General features: G+C 58.3%; 8 protein-coding genes across 8 annotated transcripts; 6 read left to right on the top strand and 2 right to left on the bottom strand.

Moving 5' to 3' along the window:
• Positions 1 to 104: 104 nt before the first annotated feature.
• COLE_02202 (uncharacterized protein) lies at positions 105 to 1,462 on the bottom strand (the record flags this gene model as incomplete). Its single annotated transcript, XM_018422933.2, has 4 exons — positions 105 to 740; positions 776 to 1,110; positions 1,143 to 1,284; positions 1,319 to 1,462. The coding sequence occupies 4 exons, from the start codon at positions 1,460 to 1,462 to the stop codon at positions 105 to 107; spliced, it is 1,257 nt and encodes a 418-aa protein (XP_018279491.1).
• A 248-nt stretch (positions 1,463 to 1,710) lies between these two features.
• Positions 1,711 to 4,372, top strand: COLE_02201 (uncharacterized protein; the record flags this gene model as incomplete). The annotated part of the gene is made up of 9 exons (XM_018422934.2): positions 1,711 to 1,886; positions 1,922 to 2,586; positions 2,635 to 2,861; positions 2,895 to 3,221; positions 3,256 to 3,361; positions 3,404 to 3,465; positions 3,666 to 3,744; positions 3,923 to 4,008; positions 4,049 to 4,372. 9 exons carry the CDS (start codon positions 1,711 to 1,713, stop codon positions 4,370 to 4,372), a joined length of 2,052 nt encoding a protein of 683 aa, XP_018279492.1.
• A 693-nt stretch (positions 4,373 to 5,065) lies between these two features.
• Positions 5,066 to 6,577, top strand: COLE_02200 (uncharacterized protein; the record flags this gene model as incomplete). Its single annotated transcript, XM_065626195.1, has 3 exons — positions 5,066 to 5,198; positions 5,340 to 5,527; positions 5,561 to 6,577. 3 exons carry the CDS (start codon positions 5,066 to 5,068, stop codon positions 6,575 to 6,577), a joined length of 1,338 nt encoding a protein of 445 aa, XP_065482464.1.
• Positions 6,578 to 7,471: 894 nt separating this feature from the next.
• On the bottom strand, positions 7,472 to 9,523 carry COLE_02199 (uncharacterized protein; the record flags this gene model as incomplete). The annotated part of the gene is made up of 2 exons (XM_018420801.2): positions 7,472 to 9,275; positions 9,309 to 9,523. 2 exons carry the CDS (start codon positions 9,521 to 9,523, stop codon positions 7,472 to 7,474), a joined length of 2,019 nt encoding a protein of 672 aa, XP_018279494.1.
• A 2,046-nt stretch (positions 9,524 to 11,569) lies between these two features.
• COLE_02198 (uncharacterized protein) lies at positions 11,570 to 13,186 on the top strand (the record flags this gene model as incomplete). The annotated part of the gene is made up of 3 exons (XM_018420340.1): positions 11,570 to 12,335; positions 12,371 to 12,785; positions 12,895 to 13,186. The coding sequence occupies 3 exons, from the start codon at positions 11,570 to 11,572 to the stop codon at positions 13,184 to 13,186; spliced, it is 1,473 nt and encodes a 490-aa protein (XP_018279495.1).
• A 102-nt stretch (positions 13,187 to 13,288) lies between these two features.
• Positions 13,289 to 14,055, top strand: COLE_02197 (uncharacterized protein; the record flags this gene model as incomplete). The annotated part of the gene is made up of 3 exons (XM_018427352.2): positions 13,289 to 13,514; positions 13,550 to 13,757; positions 14,004 to 14,055. 3 exons carry the CDS (start codon positions 13,289 to 13,291, stop codon positions 14,053 to 14,055), a joined length of 486 nt encoding a protein of 161 aa, XP_018279496.1.
• A 902-nt stretch (positions 14,056 to 14,957) lies between these two features.
• Positions 14,958 to 19,778, top strand: COLE_02196 (uncharacterized protein; the record flags this gene model as incomplete). Its single annotated transcript, XM_065626194.1, has 12 exons — positions 14,958 to 14,988; positions 15,045 to 15,184; positions 15,229 to 15,357; positions 15,463 to 16,058; positions 16,456 to 16,541; positions 16,586 to 17,061; positions 17,108 to 17,580; positions 17,716 to 17,850; positions 18,280 to 19,234; positions 19,276 to 19,404; positions 19,447 to 19,596; positions 19,638 to 19,778. The coding sequence occupies 12 exons, from the start codon at positions 14,958 to 14,960 to the stop codon at positions 19,776 to 19,778; spliced, it is 3,441 nt and encodes a 1,146-aa protein (XP_065482463.1).
• Positions 19,779 to 23,380: 3,602 nt separating this feature from the next.
• COLE_02195 (uncharacterized protein) lies at positions 23,381 to 24,202 on the top strand (the record flags this gene model as incomplete). Its single annotated transcript, XM_018422935.2, has 1 exon — positions 23,381 to 24,202. One exon carries the CDS (start codon positions 23,381 to 23,383, stop codon positions 24,200 to 24,202), a length of 822 nt encoding a protein of 273 aa, XP_018279499.1.

Below are 24,202 nucleotides of genomic sequence, written 5' to 3'. Positions count from 1 at the left end.
GGCGAGGACCGGCAGCGTCGAAAGCACGGCCACGCATGCGGCACAAGCTCACTCCGAACCGTTGCGCACAATTCTCTCTCCACCAGATGTTGCATCTAGCTCTATCACACAGCCACCCACGAGTCCTCGGGGCCTGGCGCATGTCCCAGTGTCCTACCCTCGGTGGTGCCGCCCTTCTCGCTCTTCTGGCTCTCCTCGCTGCTCTCGTCGCTCTCCTCTGGTCGTTGCAGAGCACCAGGCTCGGCGCCGACGCGCCTTGCCTTCGACACGCTCCCCCCACATCGGAGACACTGCCACTTGGCGTCCTTGTCCGGGTGCTCGTGTGCGAACTGGGCCAGTTCGTCCGCTATGCAGTAGTAGCAGTAGCTACAGCCGCCCCAGCAGTCGGTCTGGGCGGGGAGGAAGATGCGGTCTTCGGGGTCGGCCTCGGGGTCGGCGTCCTCGAGTGGCGGCAGCTCGATGTCCGTTCCGCTCAATGCGACCGGGGCGCTCGTGCGTCGCAAGTAGCACACGGGGCACGTCTGCTGCGGGATACCGGCGCAGACGCCGGCGTGTGCCGCACTCGGGGCGGCCACGCCCGCCGCCTTGGCTGCGGAGATGCTCCCCTGCGCCGCGGAGAGCGCATCGTAATCGATCGTCGTCGGCTGGTTCAGGAACGCCTTCACGGGCCCCAGCACTGTGCCGGGGTTAACGATGGCCGGAAGGCTCGGGATGCGCGGAAGCGCGAACATGAGGAACTCCTGCCTGTCAGTGCGGATTAGGCGGTGGTTCGCACTGTCATGACTCCCCACACCAGCTGGCGGTTCATAAATTCGTAAGACACCATGCGCGCGAGATGTGGCGCGTCGGGGACGAGGCGTATTTTGAGGATACGCATCAGGAGAGACGGGTAGTGCCCGTCCCAGAGGAACCAGCCCCAGCCGGCAAGCTCCCATGCCTGCGCTAGCGCTTCGATGCGGGTGATGAGGCGCCACAGCTTACGCCGGATGTCGTGGGAGGGGAGGTCTGGCCACTGTCGCGACAGGGCTGTTGCGCGCGCACGCGTGAGCAAATACCGTGGGAGCAAAGGGGGGTGAAGAAGGATATAGAGAAGCAGTTTGTTTCGAGATGCTGCTGTCAGGTCTGAAAGCGGAAGGACGCACGCCGTGTGCCGCCGCTAGCTAAGCGGAGGTTTGAGAGGGCGAGGCCTGGGCTAGCTGTTGTGGGTCCGAGCACGCCGGCTGCAAACACGGCGAGCTTGAGGAACAGCTCGATCTCGGGCTTTGCGTCCGGTCCTATTGATGGCTGAGGTTAGCTCCGCATGTGGGGGGCAACGTACATGAAAGCGGGAAAAGGCGCGCTCAACGCCATCGCCGAGCAGCTGGGCAATGCCATCGTCGAGCTCCTCGGCATCGATCTGGTTAACGAGCGGTGCGCGTGGCACATATGGCCCGCTGTCGCTGGGGCCGGCTTCGGCGATCATGGTGGGATGAGTAAAGCGGAGAGGGTGGAGAGATGGGCAGCTCCGGCCCACATAGCCGGCACGCTCTCCGCCGAGATCTGGCCACTAATGCCAGAGCAAATAGCGGAAGCAGATCCGTATTAGCTTGCCAGGCTAATTTACACGTGGCCAGTCGCCACCGACCTCCACCTCCGCAAGGTGAGTGACGAGCATCGAGACGCGCCCAACGCCAGTTCATCTACCCACCTGCCAACTTTCAACTTCGCAAGATGCGCGCGGGCACACTCGCCCTCGTTCTTGCGTCTTTAATACCGGCCGTCCATGGAATATGGCCATTCAAACAGAAGCGCTTTACAGCGGAGGCGCTGTACAATGCCGGGCGCCTTGGATTGCCTGAAGATTCTGGGCGTGTCGTCGCGATCGGCGACGTCGACGGAGATCAGAAGTGAGATTTACTTATGGAATGGTGACTGACTTCAGCTCCGACCTTTTTGTTTTGAGTAAAGACAGGAAAACGATTCATGTCATGGTGTGGAAGCGTGACTCCTTCATGTACGAGGAGCGGGATAAGCTCGTTTTCGAGCACGAAATCACGAATGTCACACCAGCAGACTTCAACGGTGACGGGAGGATGGACCTTCTGGTGATGTGGGGGGGCAACAGTGGCGGTGGTTGGTGGGGGAACAGCGGCAAGATGTCGACAGACATGGAGATCGTAATGGGCCACAGGGACGGCTTGTCCAAGGGCGAGCGGTGGAAAATCCCCTCCGCCGCGATAGCACAGCCAATGCTCTTTGACGACGATCACAATCTTGCTCCTGCGCTGCTTGGGCTCGCGGAGACGCCCGACGGGCCCAAGATGAGGGCGTGGCGAAACACCGGCTCGACACTGCGCTTGTTCACCCCCATGTTCTCTCCACCCGACCAGGTGTGCCAGATTATTCACCCCCCTGTCGGAGCCCACTCGTCCGCATTTGTCGACATGGACGGTGACTGCGCGCCCGATGTTGTGTTACATTGTGGCGGAGCCAGAGCAAACCACCGCTCGCTCCAAATCTGGCTCAACCGAGGCGAGCAAGGGTACATCCTTAGCAACAGTTGGCCATTGCCAGTCGGGTCGCGATCAATCACGTATGCGGACATGAGTAAGTGCAGAGGAGACGTGCGTAAACACGATGGGCTGCTGATCGCAGATCGCAACGGCGCTATGGACCTAATCTTCTCGACATGTAGCAAGGCAAAAATTACCACGGGGTTGGGTGACAACTGCAAGATCCACGTTGCGTACAACAAGCAGGCGCGGTTGTGCGACACCAAGTCCTCGCAGTTTGCTGCGGGCGGCCGGTTGATATGCCGCGGCTACGAGGAGTTGTGCAGTGCGGACCCTCACTTCGACTTCCAATTCTGGGAAAACAGCCCGGTAAGGCTTATGTGGCGCCAATGCTGACCACAGGACTTCCCCACCGTGTCAATAGAGAAGCTATTCCCTGGCTTCAAGCTTATGATCACCGTCCCGGGTCAGAGCGACATCCCACTTCCGCTTCGGCCAGGCGACTTCGATGTCGATGGTTTCCCCGATCTCCTGATCACGATCAGTGACGGCAAGAAGTCTCTCGTCAAAGTACTACACAATGTCCCCTGCGGGAAGGGCGTGCCGGGCTGTGGCGAATACAGCGCATCGTACAGTCGCGGATTCCAGGTGCTCGGCGGAAAGGGGTGGGAGGCGCTCGAGGAGATTGAGGACGCCGTGGGCGCGAGCTGGATTGATCTTGACGATGATGTGAGTGGCGATCCAGAGACAATGCTCACTGCAGGGTTCGCTTGACATTTTGGTGCATCGCACAGGTGAACAGACTGGCGAGACTGTCACATTCATCCAAAACAACTTCTATCACGACGCCTTTTTCCTCAAGGGACAAGGTGCGTCCAGTTTACCGCCGCGTGCTGCGCTTACCCACGCAGTGCTCAACGGCGCGTGTGATAGGAGACAATGCGTCCCAGCAGATGGTGGCAAACCCTACTCCGTGAGTATTTTGTGACGTGCTATCTTGCACAACCCAATGATCCACTGGACTGTCGCGTGGTTTCACAGGTCTTTCGCACTTCAATGCTGTCCTTGTTTCAGTTGCGCCTCACGGGGTTCGAGATGATGCAGTTGCCGCGTTCGATGGCTTCTGGATGGGCCCATGACACACACTCTGCTCACCCCTATGGCTGACCACAGGCACTCGGTTGCAGCATTAGTGGGGCCACTTTCAAGTTCACGTCCTTTGATACACGAGGGAATCGACATGCCCAGAAAGGTGAGTATGTTGAAGCACTCGTGGGACTTGCTTTGCATGTTTTGCATTAGGGCCCATACGCTACGCGACAGAGGGGTGGATTGCTGTGTGCGATCACCTCCAGACGTTTCGGACGAATGCGTGTCAAGTGCCCTGACGACGGCCTGACGTTTTACCACAAACACGAGCTGATCATTAGTCGCACAGCTTCCCCAGACATGTTACCACTCGCTTCTATCGCCGCACACTTTCATGGGGCTGGGCCGTACGAACAACTACATCGAGGTGGGTCTGGACGCATGTTGCGGTGCCTATCTAACGTCAGAATCTCAAGGTCGGTACGTCACTCAAATCAGACGAGGATCGAGTAACGTCGCTGGACGGCGTGATTCCCAACTCGCAGGTGATACTCAACCCACCATGGGCTCGTGACCCGCGCAGCAATGAGTCAGTGCTGTACCGCTCCACGGAGTGGCGCACTGAGCTCTTCCTGCACCCGGGCGACTGGATCCCATGGGTCGGGGCGGCTGTTGTTGGGACGGTGGTGACCCTCGGCATGGTGGTGGTGTGGCTCGGCGAGCGCGAGAAGCGGGAAGACGAGAAGGAGCGGCGACGAGCGCTGCACGCGATTAACTTCCAAGCGTTGTAGCATACAGCTAGAAGATGAGGAAGAGTTGGGCCTCAAGGTGGAGCTTCTTCAAACATGCTTACAGTGCGGGGTAGGGCATCCGAGATGGTCCGGGATGTAGCCCAGACAAGCAGGAGAGTCTCCAAGGTGATGTGAGCGTGGCTGCACGACCACCATGCAATGAACGGAAGGTACACGTCATGCCGGCAGATTGGGTTGTCCGGGGTGTTGGACGCGTTTTTCACTGGCGGTAACGAGACACGAAACGCGTCCCCCTGGCCTCGCTAGTTGTGTGATTCACTATCTCCTCCCGTCAGTACGTCCGCAGGGTCACGACCCCAGTTTCGGTGCTGACCCGAACAAGAATGGCCGCTCCGTCGCGCCTTTGGTTTGGGGGTCTGCCGTACACATGTTCCGCAGGCCGAGTTCGACAGCGCTTTGGTAGTGAGGTGTCGACGCGGGCGCGACCTACAAAAGCACCACCCCCTCAACACTGCTCGCCCGTCACATATCGCCCTCTTGTCTCGTTTTTGTTCTCGTTCTCGTTACTCTTGTTGCGTTGGACTGCGTCCAACAGCTCATTCCTTTCACGCGCTACGCTCCTTACAGCTCCTTGGTTTTCGATCCGTTATACTCTTTCACGACACATACGCATCGTCTGGTACCATGCTCACAGCCCTTCTCCCCCTTCTGGCCGTCCCCGCGGCCGCCCACATGACGATGTGGCACCCGGCCATGTACGGTTTTGAGCCTGAGGACTTGCAGTACAGCAGGGCCTCGCAGCCTATCGCGCCTGGCTCATCTTTTAACACCTGGTGGTTCCGAGGTGACATTAACAAGCCCCCAGGTAAGTGTGAGCGACTTGAAGGGCGGGTGTGTTTTGGAAATGGCACGTCGAGCTTTGAATCACACCGAGGCAAATCTCATCGACGCTCCTGTCGATCCTACTCTAAGCCACAACCTGCCTGCCATTTGCTGACAACATCAGCCGAGGGCCAGTTTCTCGAGCTCCCCGCTGGCGGGGTGTTCACGGGCCAGATCTCAAATAACAAGGTGTTCACCGACTGGGGCAAAAAGCCCAAGCCCGATATTGGCAAGATGGCTTCCAGCGCCGAGGGCGTTGGGCTCCTCCACACCCGCGACATGCCCGGGATTCCCCCCGAGCAGACCAAGGAGGTCATGGGTTGTGGCCTGGGCATCGCCTATGAGTCGGACGTCCACAAGATTCAGCCTGAGGACTTTGCCATAATTTCCACCAACCGCTACTGTCCTTGGTACCGTGACGTTGACTTCGCTATCCCCAAGGACTTGCCCGCCTGCCCGCCAGGTGGCTGCCACTGCATGTGGGGCTGGATTCACAACGAACGCGGCGGCGGGCAGGAGATGTACTTCACTGGCTACCGCTGCAACGTTACGGGTGCGACGGGTGTCATCCCCATCCCCAAGCCGGCTATCGCGCGCAAGTGCCCGTACGACAAGAACAATTGCACCATTGGCGCCAAGCAGCCCCACTACTGGCTCATGGGTGAGCGCAACAACAACCATCAGGGATACTCGGACGCGCCCTTCTACAACGAAGCGTACGGATTCGCGCACGGCGCCCAGAACGATCTGTGGGACATCGACCTCGGCACCACATGGAACAACAATGCGTCTGAGCAGGCACCTATTCCGGACACGTACGGCAAATGGAACCTGCCGATCATTCAGCGCGACCCCAACGCATCTATTGGCAAGGCGACAGCAGCTGGTGCCGTCAACGCGCCAGACGCCAACGCCACTCCTGCCAACTCGTCGCCGTCTGCCTCAGCATCCAGCGTCGCCGCTTCCGGTTCCGTCGCTGCCACTAATTCCGTTACGTCTGCCTCCGGTTCCGTCTCCGCTGCCTCTGTCGCCTCTGCCTCTGGCACTGTTACCACTGAGCCTGCTCTCGTCGCGCCCGTCGTTGGTGGCGGCGACAGCAATCTGAAAGTCGACCCGGTCAACGGCACCATTCCGGAGTCTTCCACGGCGGGCGGCTCCGCTGGTGCGAGTGGCGGCTCGCCTATGGCCTCCCCCTCCGCCAACACGACCACTACCGGAGCTGGTGTTAGCAACTCGACTGCACCGGGCACTGGTAACTCCGCTGGCGTAACCGGCGCTGGCTACTCGGCGCCGCCTAGTGTGTCGTCCCACCCGAAGAAGTGCAAGCGTAGCCGCAAGCGCTTCGGCCGCCGTCGTCTGTAGTTCGCTGTTCACGTTTGTCTGCCACTGAGTGGCACTTAGTACCGGCCTGGTGTCGGATGCATCTGCCCATCATCCTGTTCCTTGGAAACCCATTCTCTCACAATTGCCCGCTCGATCTGCCATTCTGGATGGGCAACAATTTGGAGCTGCAGTCAGCTGCCAGGAACAAGCATCGCCGTTGACACCACCCTCACGTACATGTCAGTGCGAGGCACTACCGATCCCGGTGGTCGCACTCTAGCATACACACTACAGCTGGCGTTGTCGCTGTTGCTCAGCATCGACTAGATTGTGGCTGACCCAGCACGGGTTGCATCCGATATTTGCGGACCTGTCATTCCGTCCGTTGCCGTACCGCTGCCGTTATCCGGCAGCCTCTTCCCGTCTCCCCGTCCGATTGCCGTCGTATATCAACCTCGCGGATATGACGTGGTCCTCTCATGGTTGTTTAGGTTGTGACGGTTTTCCGAATAAGAGGACGATCTTCGTTTGCGAATGTCGGGGGCCTGCCGCATTCCGGACGTGCCCGCGCTGAGAAAGCTGACATCTTCCTTGACAACCAGAACTCATGCGCGTTGATCTCTGGCGGCGCGAATAATGCGCAAAACAGCAAGGAGGAGCCCTCGGAGACGGGTAGTACACCTTGTGGAGCGCGGGAAAGCTAGCGGATCCGGAGTAGACTGGAGCAGTTACCTGGCATACCGTGCAGCTGATGAGGATCGGCACTTCTGTCTCACTTCTCGACTCCCAATGTCTTACTTCCCCTCGTTTCGGGGCACAAACTAAGCACACTCTTGGTTGCTCTCCTCTTCTACGCTGACCCATGTCTTGCTAACTCTACAGCCTGCATGCAGTCGAGACTTCTAATGTCGCTGCAACCTGTGCTCGCTTTCTCTACAGCCGGGCCTGCTTCTTGCCCGAGTGCGCGGCTGTCCACGCCTCGTACCATGGGTACAGCTCGGGGTTTGACACTCCCGTGCGGTTGATCTTGGCGAGCGAGACCCCGTTGACAATCTTCTTGACGGACGGCTCGAGCTTCTTGCCGGTAGCAGTGACGGGAACGCCTGGGCACTGCGCAATGATCTCTGGAACGTGGCGGCGGGAAAGAGCAGTGGCAATGGCCTTCTTGAGGCGGTTGGTAACTTCAGGCGTAAGGGCCTTATCCCCGATCATCTTGACAAAGAGGATAACGCGCTCGTCGTCGCCCATCTTTTGACCAACGGCAATGGAATCCTCGATGTCGTTGCCGAAGTCCTTCTCGATGATGTAGTACAGCTCGCTGGAGCCGAATCGGACACCTGAAGGGTTGAGCACACCGTCCGCGCGACCGAGCACGTTCCAGCCCTTGGTTTGGGGGTTGACGTAGACACTGTCGTTCATGTTAAACATGGGTGGGTTCGTCCAGTCGGAGAAGTATGTCTCAACGTAACGCTCGCGCGAAGCCTTCCGTTCGCCGGCAAACTCATAGGGCATGTTCGGGAAGGGGGAGCGGAACACCATCGTACCCTCCTCGCCCTCCAATGCGCGCCCGTCTGGGGCGGCCGCGATCACGTCAACGCCGAGAACAGGGCCCATCAGCTCGCCCTTGTACATAGGCATGGTGTGGTTGGACTGGAGAGCGCTTCCGCCCAGCTCGGTACCGCCAGACGCATTGTTCAGGAACACCCACGGGATCTCGCGCTTGATGTATTCGTAAACGGTCGGAGTGACGGGTGCGCCTGTTGTGTAGATCTGCGCGAGCGAGGAGACGTCGCGTCCGCCGCTGGGCTTAAAGCCGTTCTTGTCCAGCGTCTGGAGGTAGCGGGGGGACGCGCCGAGCTGCGTCACCTTGTACTTCTCAATGAGGCGCCACAACACCTCCTCAGGGTAGAAAGGCGAGCCATCGTAGGCGACAACCGTGCCGCCGATCGTCGTCCACATGATGTGCATGTTCCAGACGATCCACCCCATGGTCGCGAATTGCAAGTAGCTGTCGCGGTGGTCCATGTTGAAATGCACCGTGTACACGAGCTTGCGCATGAGCATGACGCCGCCACCGGGGCCCATAATAGACTTAGGCTTGCCGGTCGTGCCGGACGAGAAGACGATCCACATAGGATGGTTGAAGGGCACACGGGCAAAGTCAATCTCCTTGGGCGCGTTGTTGCCCTGTCCCATAAAACCGTGCCAAGTGTGGATCGCTGGCCCGTCGGGATACCCCTTAAGCGCGTCGAGGGAGGGCTCGCGGCTCTCGTCCAGATGGCCAATGCAGATGACGTGCTCAATGCTGCCGAGACGGCGGACGACCTCGCGGGCGCGCTCCGTCACATCGTGCCTCTTGCCGTTGTAGCGGTACGCGTCGATCGTAAAGAGCACACGCGGCTTAATGATGTCGTAGCGGTCGAGAACGGCGTTGACACCGAACTCCGCAGGAGTGGACGAGAAAATGGCTCCAATCGCCACGGTCGCCATGAAAACGACGAGCATCTCACAGTTGGTCGCTGCAAAGCTCACGACGCTCTCTCCAGGCTTGACGCCCATCTTGCGCAGCGCGTGAGACGCCTTCCGCACCTCGTGGTACAGCTCGTAATACGAGATGCGGCGTGTCTCCTTTGGCTCCTTGCTGCCGGTTTCCGGGTCACCCTCAACAGTCGCAATCATCGCGTATTTGGTCTTGCTAAGCGCCGACTTGTGCCCAAGCAAAAGGTTCTCCGCGACGCTGATGTCAGCAGCGCGAGTCGCTCGAACTCACTTGATCCGCGCCGTGGGGAAGTAAGGCTGCTCCTGGTCCATGGGCGTCCCGGGAATGAAGGCGGGGCCATCGCCGCGCTCGCCAATGATGCCGAGGTAGTCCCATGCCAAGTCCATAAACTTGGCGTGCTCCTTGATGCTCCACGCGTGAAACTCCCAGTAGTCTTTCAGGTTCAGACCGTAGCGCTCGTTGGCCGCCTTGCGGAACTTGTTCATGAACGGCTCTTCGTCCTTGTCGTCAGCATCGCGCCCACAATGTCTGCCCTCGCCTCCCCCACACTTGGCACGCTCGCCGGAGCAGGTAGTCACCGCTGCATGCTTGCCGGTAGTAGCCGGTGGAGTTTATGTACTCCGCGCCCACTTTTAACCTCGACACGACTGTGCCAGTACCTCCCCTCGGATTCCTGTTCACAGATGGTGCACTCTAGCCCTTGTACTGCGCACACACCTGGTCGCGCGACTTCGTATTTCTGTTGCCCTTCTGACCCCAAGCTCCACACTCCCACCGATGCCTCCGCCGACGAGCGACTCACCGCATGGGGCCTTGCGTCCCCGGGCTTCCAGAACAGCTCAGCCGGCTTTCCGTTGTACGACATGCTGGTAGTATGTTAATGAGTAGTCGGACTTGTGCAAAGTAGAGAGGCTGATGAGTTATATTGAACGTTCCAGTCGTCTTGCACTGTGGAGAACGGAGACGAGAGCTCGGCATTCGGGAAGCCGGAAACGTTTCGGCGTTGACCGATGAACGATTCCGCCCGTCTAAATCCTCTGGTGTTACGGCCGAGTCTGCTTCTCGGAGCACCCGTTGCATGCGTGTATCGGGATTGGGTCAGCGCATGCATGGCCTGGGCGGACATCGGGGCTCCGAGGTCCATGGGGGGTAGGGGCGGGGTCGCGGCGTGCGGAGTCCCTCGCCCAGGCAAGGCTGGTATTCGAAACCTGAATCATTCACCTAACTGGCACGGACTTCGGAGGCGGGCGTTGCTCCGAGGTGCAGTGAGTTGGCAGTCAGTCTTGGGCACATCACACTCCCCAAGCTCTCGACCTCACGTCCTCACGATGCTGTTCCGATTGTCCCACGTGTTTCGCTGCTTGTGAAGCTGGGTGTATCCCGCAACTATACGGATATCAAACGGCATTTTGTACTCACCGAGAACCGCAAACCCCGAGCACGTTGTCGTCACGGCCGCTCGATAAGACAAGCTACCCCTGGCATGCTTGTCCAACTACCCACGCAGTATAACTGGCGAAGGATCTCTGATCAAAGCATGTCATCAGTAATCTCTTCAAACTCACCCCAGCGAGATAAAGCACATCGGCGCGGCGATGTGCGTGTCCCGAGAGAGCACGCCCCCCTCTGTCCCTGAGTCCATCTTGGAACTCCACTCTCCGCTCATCATAGCTAGTTCAAGTGGGTAATGCAATTTCACTTCGAAAGGCGGAGAGATGCTGATGTCCAGATCGAGTCTCAGGCTAGCACGGACCGTCTGACTTCCAAAACTGCGGGCAGCTTGGACACAATGCCGTCTCTTATGTCCCTACAGAGGGAAAGGAGATACATTTCCCAGCACAGCACCGGACGATGACTGAACAGGGATAAGGTCCTCTGTACCTTCCAGTCAGGCGGCGTCAAACAGAACTGCCGATTGAACTCGAGCTCCACAGTTGACTATTCCCAGAGTGTCCCAGCCAACGTGCCCAAGTTGTTAGTTAATCGCGAACACAATAATCATGGAAGCTTCCGTTGAGAAAACCCCATCTTGGTGCCACATCGGCTACTCCTTTCTCCCTATCCAAAGGCTCACATTGCGCCAATCTATGCTTTGACTTCCCGAACGGGTCAAAGACTGACGCTGGATGGGCGTCCTGTTCGAAGGGTGAATGGGGCAGTGAGATGTTGTATTTGCCACAAGTATCGTTAACATCAATCAGTTAAAGCTGTCTGACAACTCAGGTCGCTTCTCATAGCTGGATGCAGACTCGGGGTGGTTCTTCCAAGGCTGCAATCAGCTTTACAATTAGTCGAACGAAGTCATCGTCTGCCACAGCAGTTTGTGCTGCAGTTCATAACTCTCGAAACACAAACATGGAGAGGTGTTGGGGGTCACGTGACGTCCCACCCTATTGCTTCCGTGTGTGATCGCCATGTCGCGTATCGATGACGCGAGTGAAGCGTTCCTCCTTCTGACCCACGACACCAATCTATTCCGGTGCTGTAGCTCCCCTCTCTCGGACTGCTCTTGTTATAGATCCTGCTCAACCATGCTCACCGCGCTCGTCTGTCTCCTTCCCACCCTCGCCACCGCTCGCGCCCACTCGCTCCTCCTTACCCCCTCGGCACCCTCAGACGCGCTCCACGACTGTATCGCATCATCCTATCGGGGACACTATGCGGGCCAGCATGCTTATCTCATTACAAAGGGCTGCTCCTCCTCAGCATCGCTGGGCCTGCTCGACTCAGGCTCCTTGACGCCCTTGGAGTCAGAAGATCGCATCGTCTGGGTGGGTCCCTCCAACGTGCGCCCTTCCACCCCTTCCACTCTCCAAGACATGCTATCTGCATGGGAGATCATCGACAGCACGGCCAGCAGCCTCCTTTCCCAACATGGTGAGGACGTACAGACATCATTCTCCCACGACACGTATGAGGTTTTACTTGACCGTGTGCCCTCCCTCGTCCACGCAACGGAAACTGGCCTATTCCTCTCGGTTCCAAGCAGCATCCTTCCCGTGCTCGACACCCTTCTCCCGCCCCATCTCACACCCGTTGCGCTCCCGTCATACTCTTTGCCGCTACCGAGCTCCTACGGGAACCGGTGGGGAGTGCCAGAGGCGAAGGCGGCCCACCTCGCCAACATCACGAAGCATCTTCAGTTCAACACCAGGTTAGCGGCGATTGCGTCCACCATATCCGCAAAGGAGATCCTTGAGGATGTCCGCTACCTCACAGGTGAGAGGCAAGACAGCGACATTCAGTCGCGGCATTCGTTCCACCCCGACTATCTCAAAGCCTTCAGTTGGGTCCGCCGTGAGTGGATTCAACTGTCTAGAATCTTACCTCAGGTCAAATGGGTGCGTTGGGTATCGAGTGCTCTCCTTATCTGTACGAGGAGGGCTTCGGTCCCGGCCTTCTGTGCTCCATCTATCCTGAAACGGGCTCTGAGGATCACGTGATCATATCCGCGCATCTCGACTCCCGGGGGTCTTTTGGCAGCCTGCGTGCTCCTGGAGCCGATGACGACGGGAGCGGTAGTGCTCACCTCCTGGCTATAGCGCGGGCGATCTCGCAACACAACGTTACCTTTGAACACCCTGTCACTCTTGCCTTCTTCACTGGTGAGGAGCAAGGCCTCGTCATGTCAAGTCATTTCGCGCATACTCTCAAGAAGGAGAACGTCAGTGTGCAGCTGAACGTTCAAGCGGACATGCTGGGCTATCGAGTTCCCGGCGAGCCATTGCAGCTTGCTCTTCCCGCTACGTGAGTGAACAGACTTACATGGCGTTGCTTGGCCACAGAACTTATGTTTTGGCCAACCGTGACTCCAAAAGATCTACCCAATTGATACGGATGTATTTGCTGACAGCAGTATTGACCTTCCCGAAGCGTCATTCCTGGTCGCGAACCTCTCACAGCTATACGCGCCTGAGCTGGTAGTGGGACGTACGGCTGCGTGTTGCTCTGACCATCAGAGCTTCCTTCAGCTCGGGTTCCCTGCAACACAGGTCTTCGAGCGTAATGGGTGGATCGCGGACCCAATGTACCACAACAGTGGTGACTTGAGCGATCGTGAAGGTTACGACGCGGAGCAGATCAAGTCCATCGCCAAGGTCACCATGGCAACACTGTTTGAAGTTGCCGGATGGCAGCAGGGCAAGTAACTCTCACTCTGCTGCCGGGTGTTGTGGTGCACGACGAAGTGCGACTCGAGGGCGGGATAAACTTCAGCAGGCGGCGGGCAACGGCCGGGAGACGATGATCGCATGGATATGTTTGTGCACGACTTGAAAGAAGGCGGGCGGGCGGGTTGCATCTGCAGTAACCACAGGCTACAAGTCACAGGAACAATCCAGCTCACTCCAGCATACGTCGGCTGTGAAAGCGGGACGGCGTGCAAGGTCGTTACACCAGACCCCTACTGCTACAGTGGGCAATACGGACACCGAGTAACAGTTCAAGACAACGTCAAGGCAGAAGCTTTGAGCCAGGGTATGTGTTGCACGAGGTCGGATCCAATTCATTAGGCACCTCCCCGCCTTTGGGCTTCACGGCGGAAGATGGAGCATGGGTGAAGAGTGTGGAGACTCGAAATGCCGTGAGTCTCCAGTTGGTCATTCCAGCTGCAATCCCACGTCCCACCAGCGCAAGGTTGGCAGGCAACGGGGTGCCCAGTTACCACACTCGCGGGTGGACTTGGCTTCGCTTGTTACGAAAGGGGCGGAAGTGGGTGACGTGAGTTCGGAGATTTGCTGATGTCGGGCAAGAAAGGCGATGAGTGAGGCATGTGTTGTCAAGACGGCCCGCTCCGCATATCTCGCGCCTATCTCGGTCTCCCGAGTGCGCGGGATTCCGACCATCGGGTTCGCCACGCGGCAGCACCTGTTGCATCCAGGGGAACCTGAGGCGGGACCGTGTTTCGTTCCTCATCATCTCGAAATTACCCAAACAGGCAAGGCGAGGACTCAAGCTGAGACGTAGCGGCGCTGTGATCCACCAAACCTCCTGTCCAGCGGAAGCGGTCGTCACCTGACGTCGAATTGATCTAGGCGCTCACTATAGACGCTTCGGCTGTTGACAAGTTCATGAGCCAACGTCATCCACACTGGTATGTGGGCTACCGGTCCCGTAACCCAATCCATTTCCGGCACTTTCGGACCTCGCCCGTGGTCGGTCATGATCGCCTGCCTACCACCAGAGTACCTCGTACGATTGCTCGCGTCCGCGCCCATACTGTCGCGCCGTCATGAGACCAAACACCACCGTGCCCCTGATGATCCGGGACGCGGAACAGACGTTGTCAACGTACACACGGCATATGGCGGGCTGAGATAGCTTGCGCGGGTGCAATTGGTGCTGCGATCGCCAACTCATCCTTCCAGGCAGTGAGGTGAGTGCATTGCTTGTACGGATGTGTGAGAACCCAGCTACAGCTTGACGACAGTCGTTTTCGGCGTCATGGTGTTCCCGTCGATTACAGCCATCTCCGCTTCTGCATACCGTCGCGGGCCATCGCGAACTTCGTCCAACAGTCGCCATTGCATCTTCAAGGCCCAGCGCCGCGTTCTTACGCCCTCGCCCGCTGGTGCCTGTGCGGATCGTCTTCTGCAGCAACTGCTGTGTAAAGGCAGCAACCACAACATGGATCACCATTGCAGCCGTCGCCTTGCTCGCTCCAATAGGCACGAGCAATGCTCTCCCGATCCCTCTCTTGGCTGGACCGCCCTCCGAGGTTCACGACTGGCTCACGACTCTTAGACACAGCGCTCCTGGAGCGCTTCCCGTCGTTCCATTTGCAGTCTCCGTTTCCCCCCCCCCCCCCACCCACCCCGGCCTCGGCAGAGCTATAAGTAAGCTGACTCTCCTCGCCCCTGTTTGCTTCTTCTTTGGAAGCCCTTGTCTGACGGCCCCGCCTATTACTGAGTATCTGATATCATGAAGATCAGGACCATCCTGGTCGCCTTCGGTGAGTGGCTGAGCTCTCACTATATCAACAATCATACCACCACTGCTCACACCTAGCCACGGCGGCCACGGTCATGGCCAGCCCCACCTGGGGAGGAGAGGGAGGCAAGATCTGCCTGTGGGGTAAGACCTCTTGTGGAGGCTCCTGCGTAGACTGCAACAGCGACTACAGCCACTGTGGTGGCTGTGGCAACAAGGTACGTCAGGCAGCGAGCGTGCCTGTATACTAAACTGACTCCAGTGCCCGGACGGACAGGTCTGCAGGGGCGGCAGATGTGTCGTCGAGTGCCGGTGGGGCCAGACGCAGTGCGGCAACGACTGCGTTGACTGTAACGGCAACGACAATCACTGTGGCCTGTGCAACATCAAGGTAAGTCGCGCCCATTACTTTCCCACGGTGTATTTCGCAGACCACCATTCCAGAACGTGCCTGACAGAACAGTGTCCACCCGGTCAAACTTGCAAGCATGGCCAGTGTGTCGGCAGCTGCACCGACGGCCAGGTGCAGTGCAATGGTCAATGTGTGAACACCGGTACGGACAACAACAACTGCGGCGCGTGCGGTACCAAATGCAAGGACGGCGAGAAGTGCCAGAACGGCAAATGCATGCCGACCGGTCCCACTTGCAACGCCCCCGATATCGACTGCAACGGCAAATGCACCAACACTCAGACGGATGCTTCGAACTGCGGCGCGTGCGGTACCAAGTGCAAGGAAGGCGAGAAGTGCCAGGGCGGGAAGTGCACGCCAACTGGTCCGACATGTACGCCGCCACAGGTAGACTGCAGCGGCAAGTGTGTCGATACCTCCTCCGACGGCTCGAACTGCGGCTCGTGCGGGACCAAGTGCAAGGACGGCGAGAAGTGCAGCGGTGGAAAGTGCACACCAACTGGCCCGACCTGCACGCCGCCACAGGTAGACTGCAACGGCAAGTGTGTCGATACGTCGAGCGATTCGTCCAACTGCGGAGCCTGCGGCACCAAGTGCAAGGACGGCGAGAAGTGCAGCGGTGGAAAGTGCACACCAACTGGCCCGACCTGCACGCCGCCACAGGTAGACTGCAACGGCAAGTGCGTGGATACGTCGAGCGATTCGTCCAACTGCGGAGCCTGCGGCACCAAGTGCAAGGACGGCGAGAAGTGCAACGGCGGCAAATGCGAGCCCACGGGGCCGATTTGCAAGCCTCCTCAAGTGGACTGCAACGGAAAGTGCGTCGACACGTCAAGCGACTCGTCCAACTGTGGCGCTTGTGGCGCGAAGTGCAAGGATGGCGAGAAGTGCAACGGCGGCAAATGCGAGCCCACGGGGCCGATTTGCAAACCTCCTCAAGTGGACTGCAACGGAAAGTGCGTCGACACGTCAAGCGACTCGTCCAACTGTGGCGCTTGTGGCGCGAAGTGCAAGGACGGCGAGAAGTGCAACGGCGGCAAATGCGAGCCCACGGGGCCCGTCTGCAAACCTCCTCAGATCGATTGCAACGGCAAGTGCATTGACTCCTCCTCGGACGCCTCAAACTGTGGCGCTTGTGGTATCAAGTGCAAAGATGGCGAGAGGTGCGAGAGTGGGAAGTGCACCCCTGTCAATCCTTGCAAACCAGGTGAGACGCTGTGCAACGGCAAGTGCGTCAATGTTTCCACGGACACTGCAAACTGCGGGGCGTGCAACGCCAAGTGCAAGGACGGCGAGAAGTGCAACGGTGGCAAGTGTGAGCCCACGGGGCCTGTCTGCACGCCTCCTCAAATCGACTGCAACGGCAAGTGTGTTGATTCCTCCTCGGACGCCTCAAACTGTGGGGCCTGCGGCATCAAGTGCAAGGACGGGGAAAAGTGCGTGGGAGGCAAATGCACGCCGACCAACCCGTGCAAGCCCGGTGAAACGCTATGCAACGGCAAATGCGTCAACACCAGCAGCGATACTTCAAACTGTGGCGCCTGTGGCACCAAGTGCAAGAGCGGCGAGAAGTGCGAGGGAGGGAAGTGTCTGTCTCCTTGCCGCCCGGACCAGACCCTTTGCGGGGACAAGTGCGTAAGCACTGCCTCTGACCCGAGCAACTGCGGCGCCTGCGGAACAGTTGTGAGTATCGCTCGATACGTCCTGCGGATATCATGGCTGACGTCAGTGCCCCGCCGGTTTCATCTGCGAGAACGGCAGGTGCAAAGCCCGATGTGTTAACGGCCAAATTCAGTGCGGCGACACGTGCGTCAACCCTACCAATGATGAGGAGCACTGCGGCGGGTGCGGCAAGAAGTGTGAGGTGGGACAACACTGTGTCAACTCTCGCTGCGAGGGAACGGGCTGCCCCACTGGACAACTCAGGTGCGACGGCAAGTGTACCGACGTCTTCAACAACAACCAGAACTGCGGCAAGTGTGGAGAAGTGTGCCCACCCGGGCGGAACTGCCGGGGCGGGAAGTGCACGCTGGGCTGCCAGCCAGACCAGACGGAGTGTGGCGACCGCTGCGTGAGCACGGGCACCGACTCTAACAACTGTGGGGCTTGCGGTGTGCGCTGCAAAGATGGTGAGAAGTGCGAGGGTGGCAAGTGCACGCCCACGAACCCATGCGGACCCGGCCAGACTCAGTGCAGCGGCAAGTGCGTCAATACGAACACAGACGCCTCGAACTGCGGCGCCTGCGGCGTCAAGTGCAAGGCCAGCGAGAAGTGCGACGCCGGCAAGTGCACGCCTACAAACCCATGCGGACCCGGCCAGACTCAGTGCAGCGGCAAGTGCGTCAATACGAACACAGACGCCTTGAACTGCGGCGCCTGCGGCGTCAAGTGCAAGGACGGGGAGAAGTGTGAAGGCGGCAAGTGCATCCCCACGAACCCCTGCGGCCCCGGGCAGACGTACTGCGACGGCAAGTGCGTCAACGTCCAGTCCGACTCGTCAAACTGCGGCGCTTGCGGTGTCAAGTGCAAAGGCGGCGAGAAGTGCGACGGTGGAAAGTGCGTCCCGAGCGGTCCGCAATGTGAGCCGCCGAAGGTGAATTGCAATGGCCGCTGCGTCGACACATCAGCAGATGCGTCTAATTGCGGCTCATGCGGAATCAAGTGCAAGGATGATGAGAGCTGCAACGCGGGCAAGTGTACAACCACAAACCCCTGCGGCCCCGGGCAGACGTACTGCGACGGCAAGTGCGTCAACGTCCAGTCCGACTCGTCAAACTGCGGCGCTTGCGGTGTCAAGTGCAAAGGCGGCGAGAAGTGCGACGGTGGAAAGTGCGTCCCGAGCGGCCCGCAGTGCAACCCGCCCCAAGTGAACTGCAATGGCAAGTGTGTCGACACTTCCAGCGACAGCACGAACTGCGGCGCGTGTAACGTCAAGTGCAAGGATGGTGAAAAGTGTGACAAGGGCAAGTGCACTGTCTCAAACCCGTGCGGACCTGGCGAGACGCAGTGCAACGGCAAGTGCGTGAACACGCAGACTGACTCGCAAAACTGTGGATCGTGCGGTAACCCGTGCGCCAACGGCCAAAGCTGCAAGAACGGAAAGTGCGAAGTAACTACGCCCTGCGGACCAGGACAGATTGCGTGCAACGGGAAGTGCATCAATCCGCTGACCGACAACAATAACTGTGGGGCGTGCAACAACAAGTGCGGAAACGGCCAGACCTGCCAGTCGGGTACGTGCACCACGGCATGCGGGCCGGGTGAGACCCTTTGTAACGGCAAATGTGTCAACACATCTAGCGACGCTTCGAACTGTGGAGCTTGTGGAGTCAAGTGCAAGAGCGGCGAGAAGTGTGATGGCGGCAAGTGCACGTCATCATGCGGACCAGGCCAGACTCAGTGCAATGGCAAGTGCGTCGACACCTCGAGCGACGCTTTGAACTGCGGAGCGTGTGGAGTCAAGTGCAAGGATGGTGAACAGTGCAACGGCGGCAAGTGCACGCCATCATGCGGACCAGGCCAGACTCAGTGCGGCGGCAAGTGCGTCGATACCTCAAGCGACGCCTCGAACTGCGGAGCGTGTGGAGTCAAATGCAAGGGCGGTGAAAAGTGCAACGGCGGCAAGTGCACGTCATCGTGCGGACCAGGCCAGACTCAGTGCAATGGCAAGTGCGTGGACACAAGTACCGACGCCAACAACTGTGGCTCGTGCGGTGTGGTGTGCGGCAACGGAAAGACTTGCAAGAACGGCAAGTGCGAGACCTCCAGCCCATGCCGCCCCGGCCAAACGCTCTGCAACGGCAAGTGCGTTGACCTGAACTCTGACTCGCACAATTGTGGCTCCTGTGGCAACAAGGTGAGATACCCTGAAGTTATGCCCTGCGCTAACCGGACCAGTGCGCCTCTGACTGCGATTGCGTCGGTGGCAAATGTATCACCCAATGCAAGGACGGCAAGACGCTGTGCAATGGCAAGTGTGTCGACCTGAACTCCGACTCGCACAACTGTGGCTCGTGCGGTAATAAGGTATGTCTTCCCCTGACACTGGAGCCCTTGCTGATTCCACAGTGCGCTTGGGACTGCGCCTGTTCCAGCGGCAAGTGCACGCAGAAGAGCTCGCTCTGCTGCCCGCAGACGGACAAATGCGGCAAGAGCTTGAACAAGTCCTCCAACACCGTATGGGGCCACACGCTCACGTGCACCTATGGACACGGATGGGTAAGTTCCAAATCATGTACGACGGTCAGAACTGACCCCAGGGATGGCACCATAAGAAGGACCAGCTCGATGAGCGCACGTTCGGCAAGCTCAGCTCGTGCATCTACGACGCGAAGACTGGGAAGCTAAGTGCCAAGTCTTGGTGGAACCACTGTTGCCCGCAGACGCTTGCCCAGTGCTAAGCCCATCGGCAACCATCCCTCCGCCCGCCCTTCCGGTCTTGGGACCATGATGAAGCGGACAATGTTATAGTATCGCACATTGCGAGCGAGAGAAGAAATGTCAGAAGTTGTACAGCTGATATACGTTATGCACGCTGTCCGAAGTGTCGGTGGACCAAAGAGGGGTGCGCCAGCCTTACCTAACATAGTGATGGTGAGTGAGGTAGTTTCACGGACGGAATTAGCATGACCTTCCAGAGCCATCAACACTTCGTTGTCATTAATCCCGCCGGGAGAATCAACGGATCATCGTCCAGAAGTAGGATGCACAACTGTACTAACACGCACCCGGTGATGCCCCGGAACAGTATGTTGATAGTGACACGACACGCAGCAGGCGTCGCAGCAAGTGCCAGGCTCCAAACGCCTCGTGCTTCCTCAGACCACATGCGTTCTGTGTACCGGGTCTGATTCTGGACTCGACGACTAGGGTTAACGTTGCATAACTCAACTTACATAAGATGATCCGGGAGCTTGAAGACTTCGACTGTCCTCCGTGGGAAGCGTCCTGCTGGAAGCATCGCGAACCCTATTGGTATTAACGTCGTACATCAAGTCCCGCTCCTCCCTCCAAAGTGCAGCTTCGAGAGACGGGATCCTTTATACTCGTTCCTGCAGCACGCTTGACGAGATTGCGCTCAGCTCATAAGCATAGTGAATTAACTACAGATAAACTACGGTCATTCCACGAAGCCCTCTTCCCGCGTGCCGAGATCGCGGCTCCTCAGACGCATATTTCAGCATGATGACGTTTAGGAACTCTCAAATCAGCACAACTTTGCAGGAGGTCACGCGCCTTCTACAACCCTTACGGTAGAGAGTCGCACCTGTCGTTGCAGGATCATATGGGCTTTGAATCTGGCTTGGACCATTACTTCCGGTACTCTTGGTCTGTCGCCTCAACAACGTTCAAATGCTTATCGTCGTCGTCGCCCTCGCTGTCCTCTTCCATGGTGAGTAAAACGCCAGGCCGCTGGCGATGGAGAGCCGCTTGGTATTTCAGACATGCAGGCTGCTGACGTCTCGCAGCCATCCACGCCAATGCCGCTGTGGCGCTCTCGCGCCAGGTCGGTTTATCGTGCCCAGCCGGGAAGACTGCTTGCCCAGACGTGAACAATGTCTCAACGTGGACGTGTGTCGATATCACGACCGATAATGTCAACTGCGGCTATTGCAACGGCGTCTGTCCGCCTGACTCGAAATGCGTGGGCGGGAAGTGCATCTGCAACAACTCTGGTCGTCCTTGGTGCTGGTTGGGGTGCCCCGACTACAACACGGATAGCGTCAATTGTGGAACTTGTGGGAAGTCTGTAGGTTCCTTCCAGACGTCGCTGACTTAGTGCCAACTGTATGAAACTTGTCAGGGCGGTAGGTGCGTGGGATGCCCGCCCGGCATGCTGGGGTGCAGTGGAGGCTGCAAGGACCCGCAAAGCCACGTCGATCATTGTGGTTCATGTTTCTTCCAAGTAAGAGTCCTGCAGGCAAGTGCTTACCCAGTGTCCCCCAGGGGTTCCGTGCCGTAACGGCAAGTGCATCTGTCCAGCTCCCCTCACAATTTGCGGGTGGTACAGCCCAGGCTGCAAGGATCTGATGACTGATCCACTGAACTGTGGCGCGTGCGAGAGAGTGGTACGAGACTCGACTGACAAAAGCTCACGGCAGTGCAACTTCCAGGGCAAGACCAAGTGTCGAAATGGAGAGTGTATTGAGGATTGTCCCCCGGGTCAGATCGGATGTGGCGTGGGTGGGTGCGTAAACCCGTTGAACGATAATCAAAACTGCGGCAAATGTGCCAACAGCGTGGGTGACAAGTCTCGCGGTAGTGTACTGACGTAGTGCGCGGCGGGCATGACATGCCGAAACGGCAAGTGCGAGGGAAACGATGGGTGTGGACCGGGTCAGAAGCTGTGCAACGGCCTCTGCACCAATCCTTCCAACGACAACCGTCACTGTGGCGACTGCGGTGTCGCAGTAAGTATGCAAGGCGAGCTGGACTAATCATAGTGCCCGGTAGGCAAGAATTGCCGTAACGGGGCGTGTTCGTGACCGGTTCACTGAGCTTGAACGACTGCACAGGACTGAGAAGACATCTAAAGTGCAAATGTGATGAAGGAGTTATCGATATATTGTTTTCCACTCAATCTTGAATCAGTCGGGGCTGGTACGCCGTCAGTGCTTCTCGCCTCATGTGGGAGATAGTCAGATGAGGTCGCTTTGGGACAGTGCTTTCGGCTAATAGGGCACAGCGGTACTGCCTGCCGCATATTTCAGTGACAGCGCAGCCATCAGAGTCATGCACCGTGCGGAACGTGGTCCCTCCTGTCACATCTCCTTCCGCGAGCTCAAAGAACAGATCATCGCGCTCCAACTCTACCTACCAATGACAGCGCTGGTGTGTTGGACAGACACGAGGCGTGGTAAAGCGCGTTCACGCCTTGCCGGTCTCTTCGGCCTCTCCTCACCAAAGTTAGGTGTTTTCTCTTGTGGTTTCCGGAACGTCTTGCCGAGTTGTTAGGTTTTTCCGTGTAACCTAGAATGATAGGTATATTACCAGCAGTGTCGGAACGACCTTTCTAGTTGAACCAAGCTCAAAACAGAAGGGTGGGCGAAACGCTGACACCTCCAGCGTCGAGATTCGCGGAGTCCGATTCGCGAGTGAACCCCGTTCGTATCAGCATGGGGCCAGACGGGCGGAGTGCGAATCGACCGCGCGTTATATACTCGCCGCCGTGACCGAGGCTGACCAGAGCCAACAAAGTTGTGTTAGTCTTGACTGCCGATCTCCATTATCTGGCATGCGTTCTAATGTAGAGGTGACAGCTCCGCATGCAGCTGAATTCATGACACAGCTCCTTATTACCCTGCATGCAGATCACATCCGCAAGCCTTCAAGTTACCGACCGCTCCCGTGGCGCTCGCATCACTGGCAGAAGCATGAGCGAACGATCGGATGGGGCACGGCCCCCGGCCTGATAGCCTGGATCTGGTATGATAACGAAAGCGCCTTTTGCAGTGATATCGCATTGCGCCACAGGGCATGGCTTGATAAGTCTCAAAAGTTCGATGGGCGATATGGAATGTATCGAAGCGCAGCCACGTGTTTCAAGCTGAGCGTGTTATCAATTGGACCTTCAGCCCTATGTGTCCCGACACCCGGCGTGCAAGACTCGGCTGAGCGCCGGAGTGGGCGCCGTCACAGTCAGCGCTTTGGGCTGGGTGAGGGAGAGCAGGCAGGGGACAGCCTTGATATGAAACCGTTAGCTGATATGAAAGAGCTGATATGAAAGAGCTGATATGAAAGGATGATATGAAATGTACGTTCGCTGTCAACTGTACATGGTGAAAGTCAATGGTTGTCCGTCGTGATCGGGGAATGGGCACTGTTGAAAGCCGTGTTGATCGGACGCGGCATGCCGGTGCCTCGGCTTCCGCTCTGGATCGCACCCACATTGGCTCCCCCGCTTCCCCGCGAATGCCCACCCACCTCGAGACATTTAGTTATCACCGCGTCCACCTGAAGCGCGATCCCCATCTCGTTCCATTCACTGCATTTCACCATTATCATGCCCAACTCTTACTACGTTCCCAAGGGCGGTCTCCCTCCCCAGACCGACCTCACCACCGAGCGCGCCGTCTTCACTGAAGCGTATGCCGTCATCCCCCGTCGTGTGATGAGCGATATCGTCACCTCGCTCCTTCCGCACTGGCCCAAGACCCGGTTGTGGGTCATCGCCCGCCCTCTTTCTGGCTTTGCCGAGACTTTCTCACAGTACATCGTCGAGGTGCAGCCCGGAGGTGGAAGCGACACCCCGGAGGTGGATGCCGGGGCCGAGGGCGTTCTCTTCGTCGTCGGCGGCGAGCTGGAACTCACCCTCGAGGGCAAGGAGCACAAGCTGGCCGCGGGTGGATACGCATTCCTCTCCCCGGGCGCGAAGTGGAAGCTACACAACAAGGGTACGGAGAACGCGACGTTCCACTGGATCCGCAAGCGTTACCAGAAGGCCGAGGGCGTCGACGTTCCCGAGTCGTTCGTGACTAGCGAGGACCAGGTTAAGATGGCCGCCATGCCTGACACCAACGACACCTGGTGCACCCAGCGCTTTGTTGACCCTACCGACATCCGGCACGACATGCACGTAACCATCGTCACATTCCAGCCCGGCGGCTCGATTCCCTTCCCGGAAACCCACGTCATGGAGCATGGCCTCTACGTCCTCGAGGGCAAGGCTATGTATCTACTGAATAAGGACTGGGTCGAGGTTCAAGCCGGGGACTTCATGTGGCTTCGTGCCTTCTGTCCCCAGGCTTGCTATGCAGGCGGGCCCACACGCTTCCGCTACCTCCTTTACAAAGACGTCAACCGCCATGTGGGCCTAACCCTGTAG

The sequence above is a fragment of the Cutaneotrichosporon oleaginosum genome, assembly GCF_008065305.1.
Source record: "Cutaneotrichosporon oleaginosum strain ATCC 20508 chromosome Unknown ATCC20508_contig02, whole genome shotgun sequence".
Lineage (NCBI taxonomy): Eukaryota > Fungi > Basidiomycota > Tremellomycetes > Trichosporonales > Trichosporonaceae > Cutaneotrichosporon > Cutaneotrichosporon oleaginosum.
Note: the sequence above shows the minus strand (reverse complement) of the source record. Positions and strands in the feature narration are given on the sequence as shown.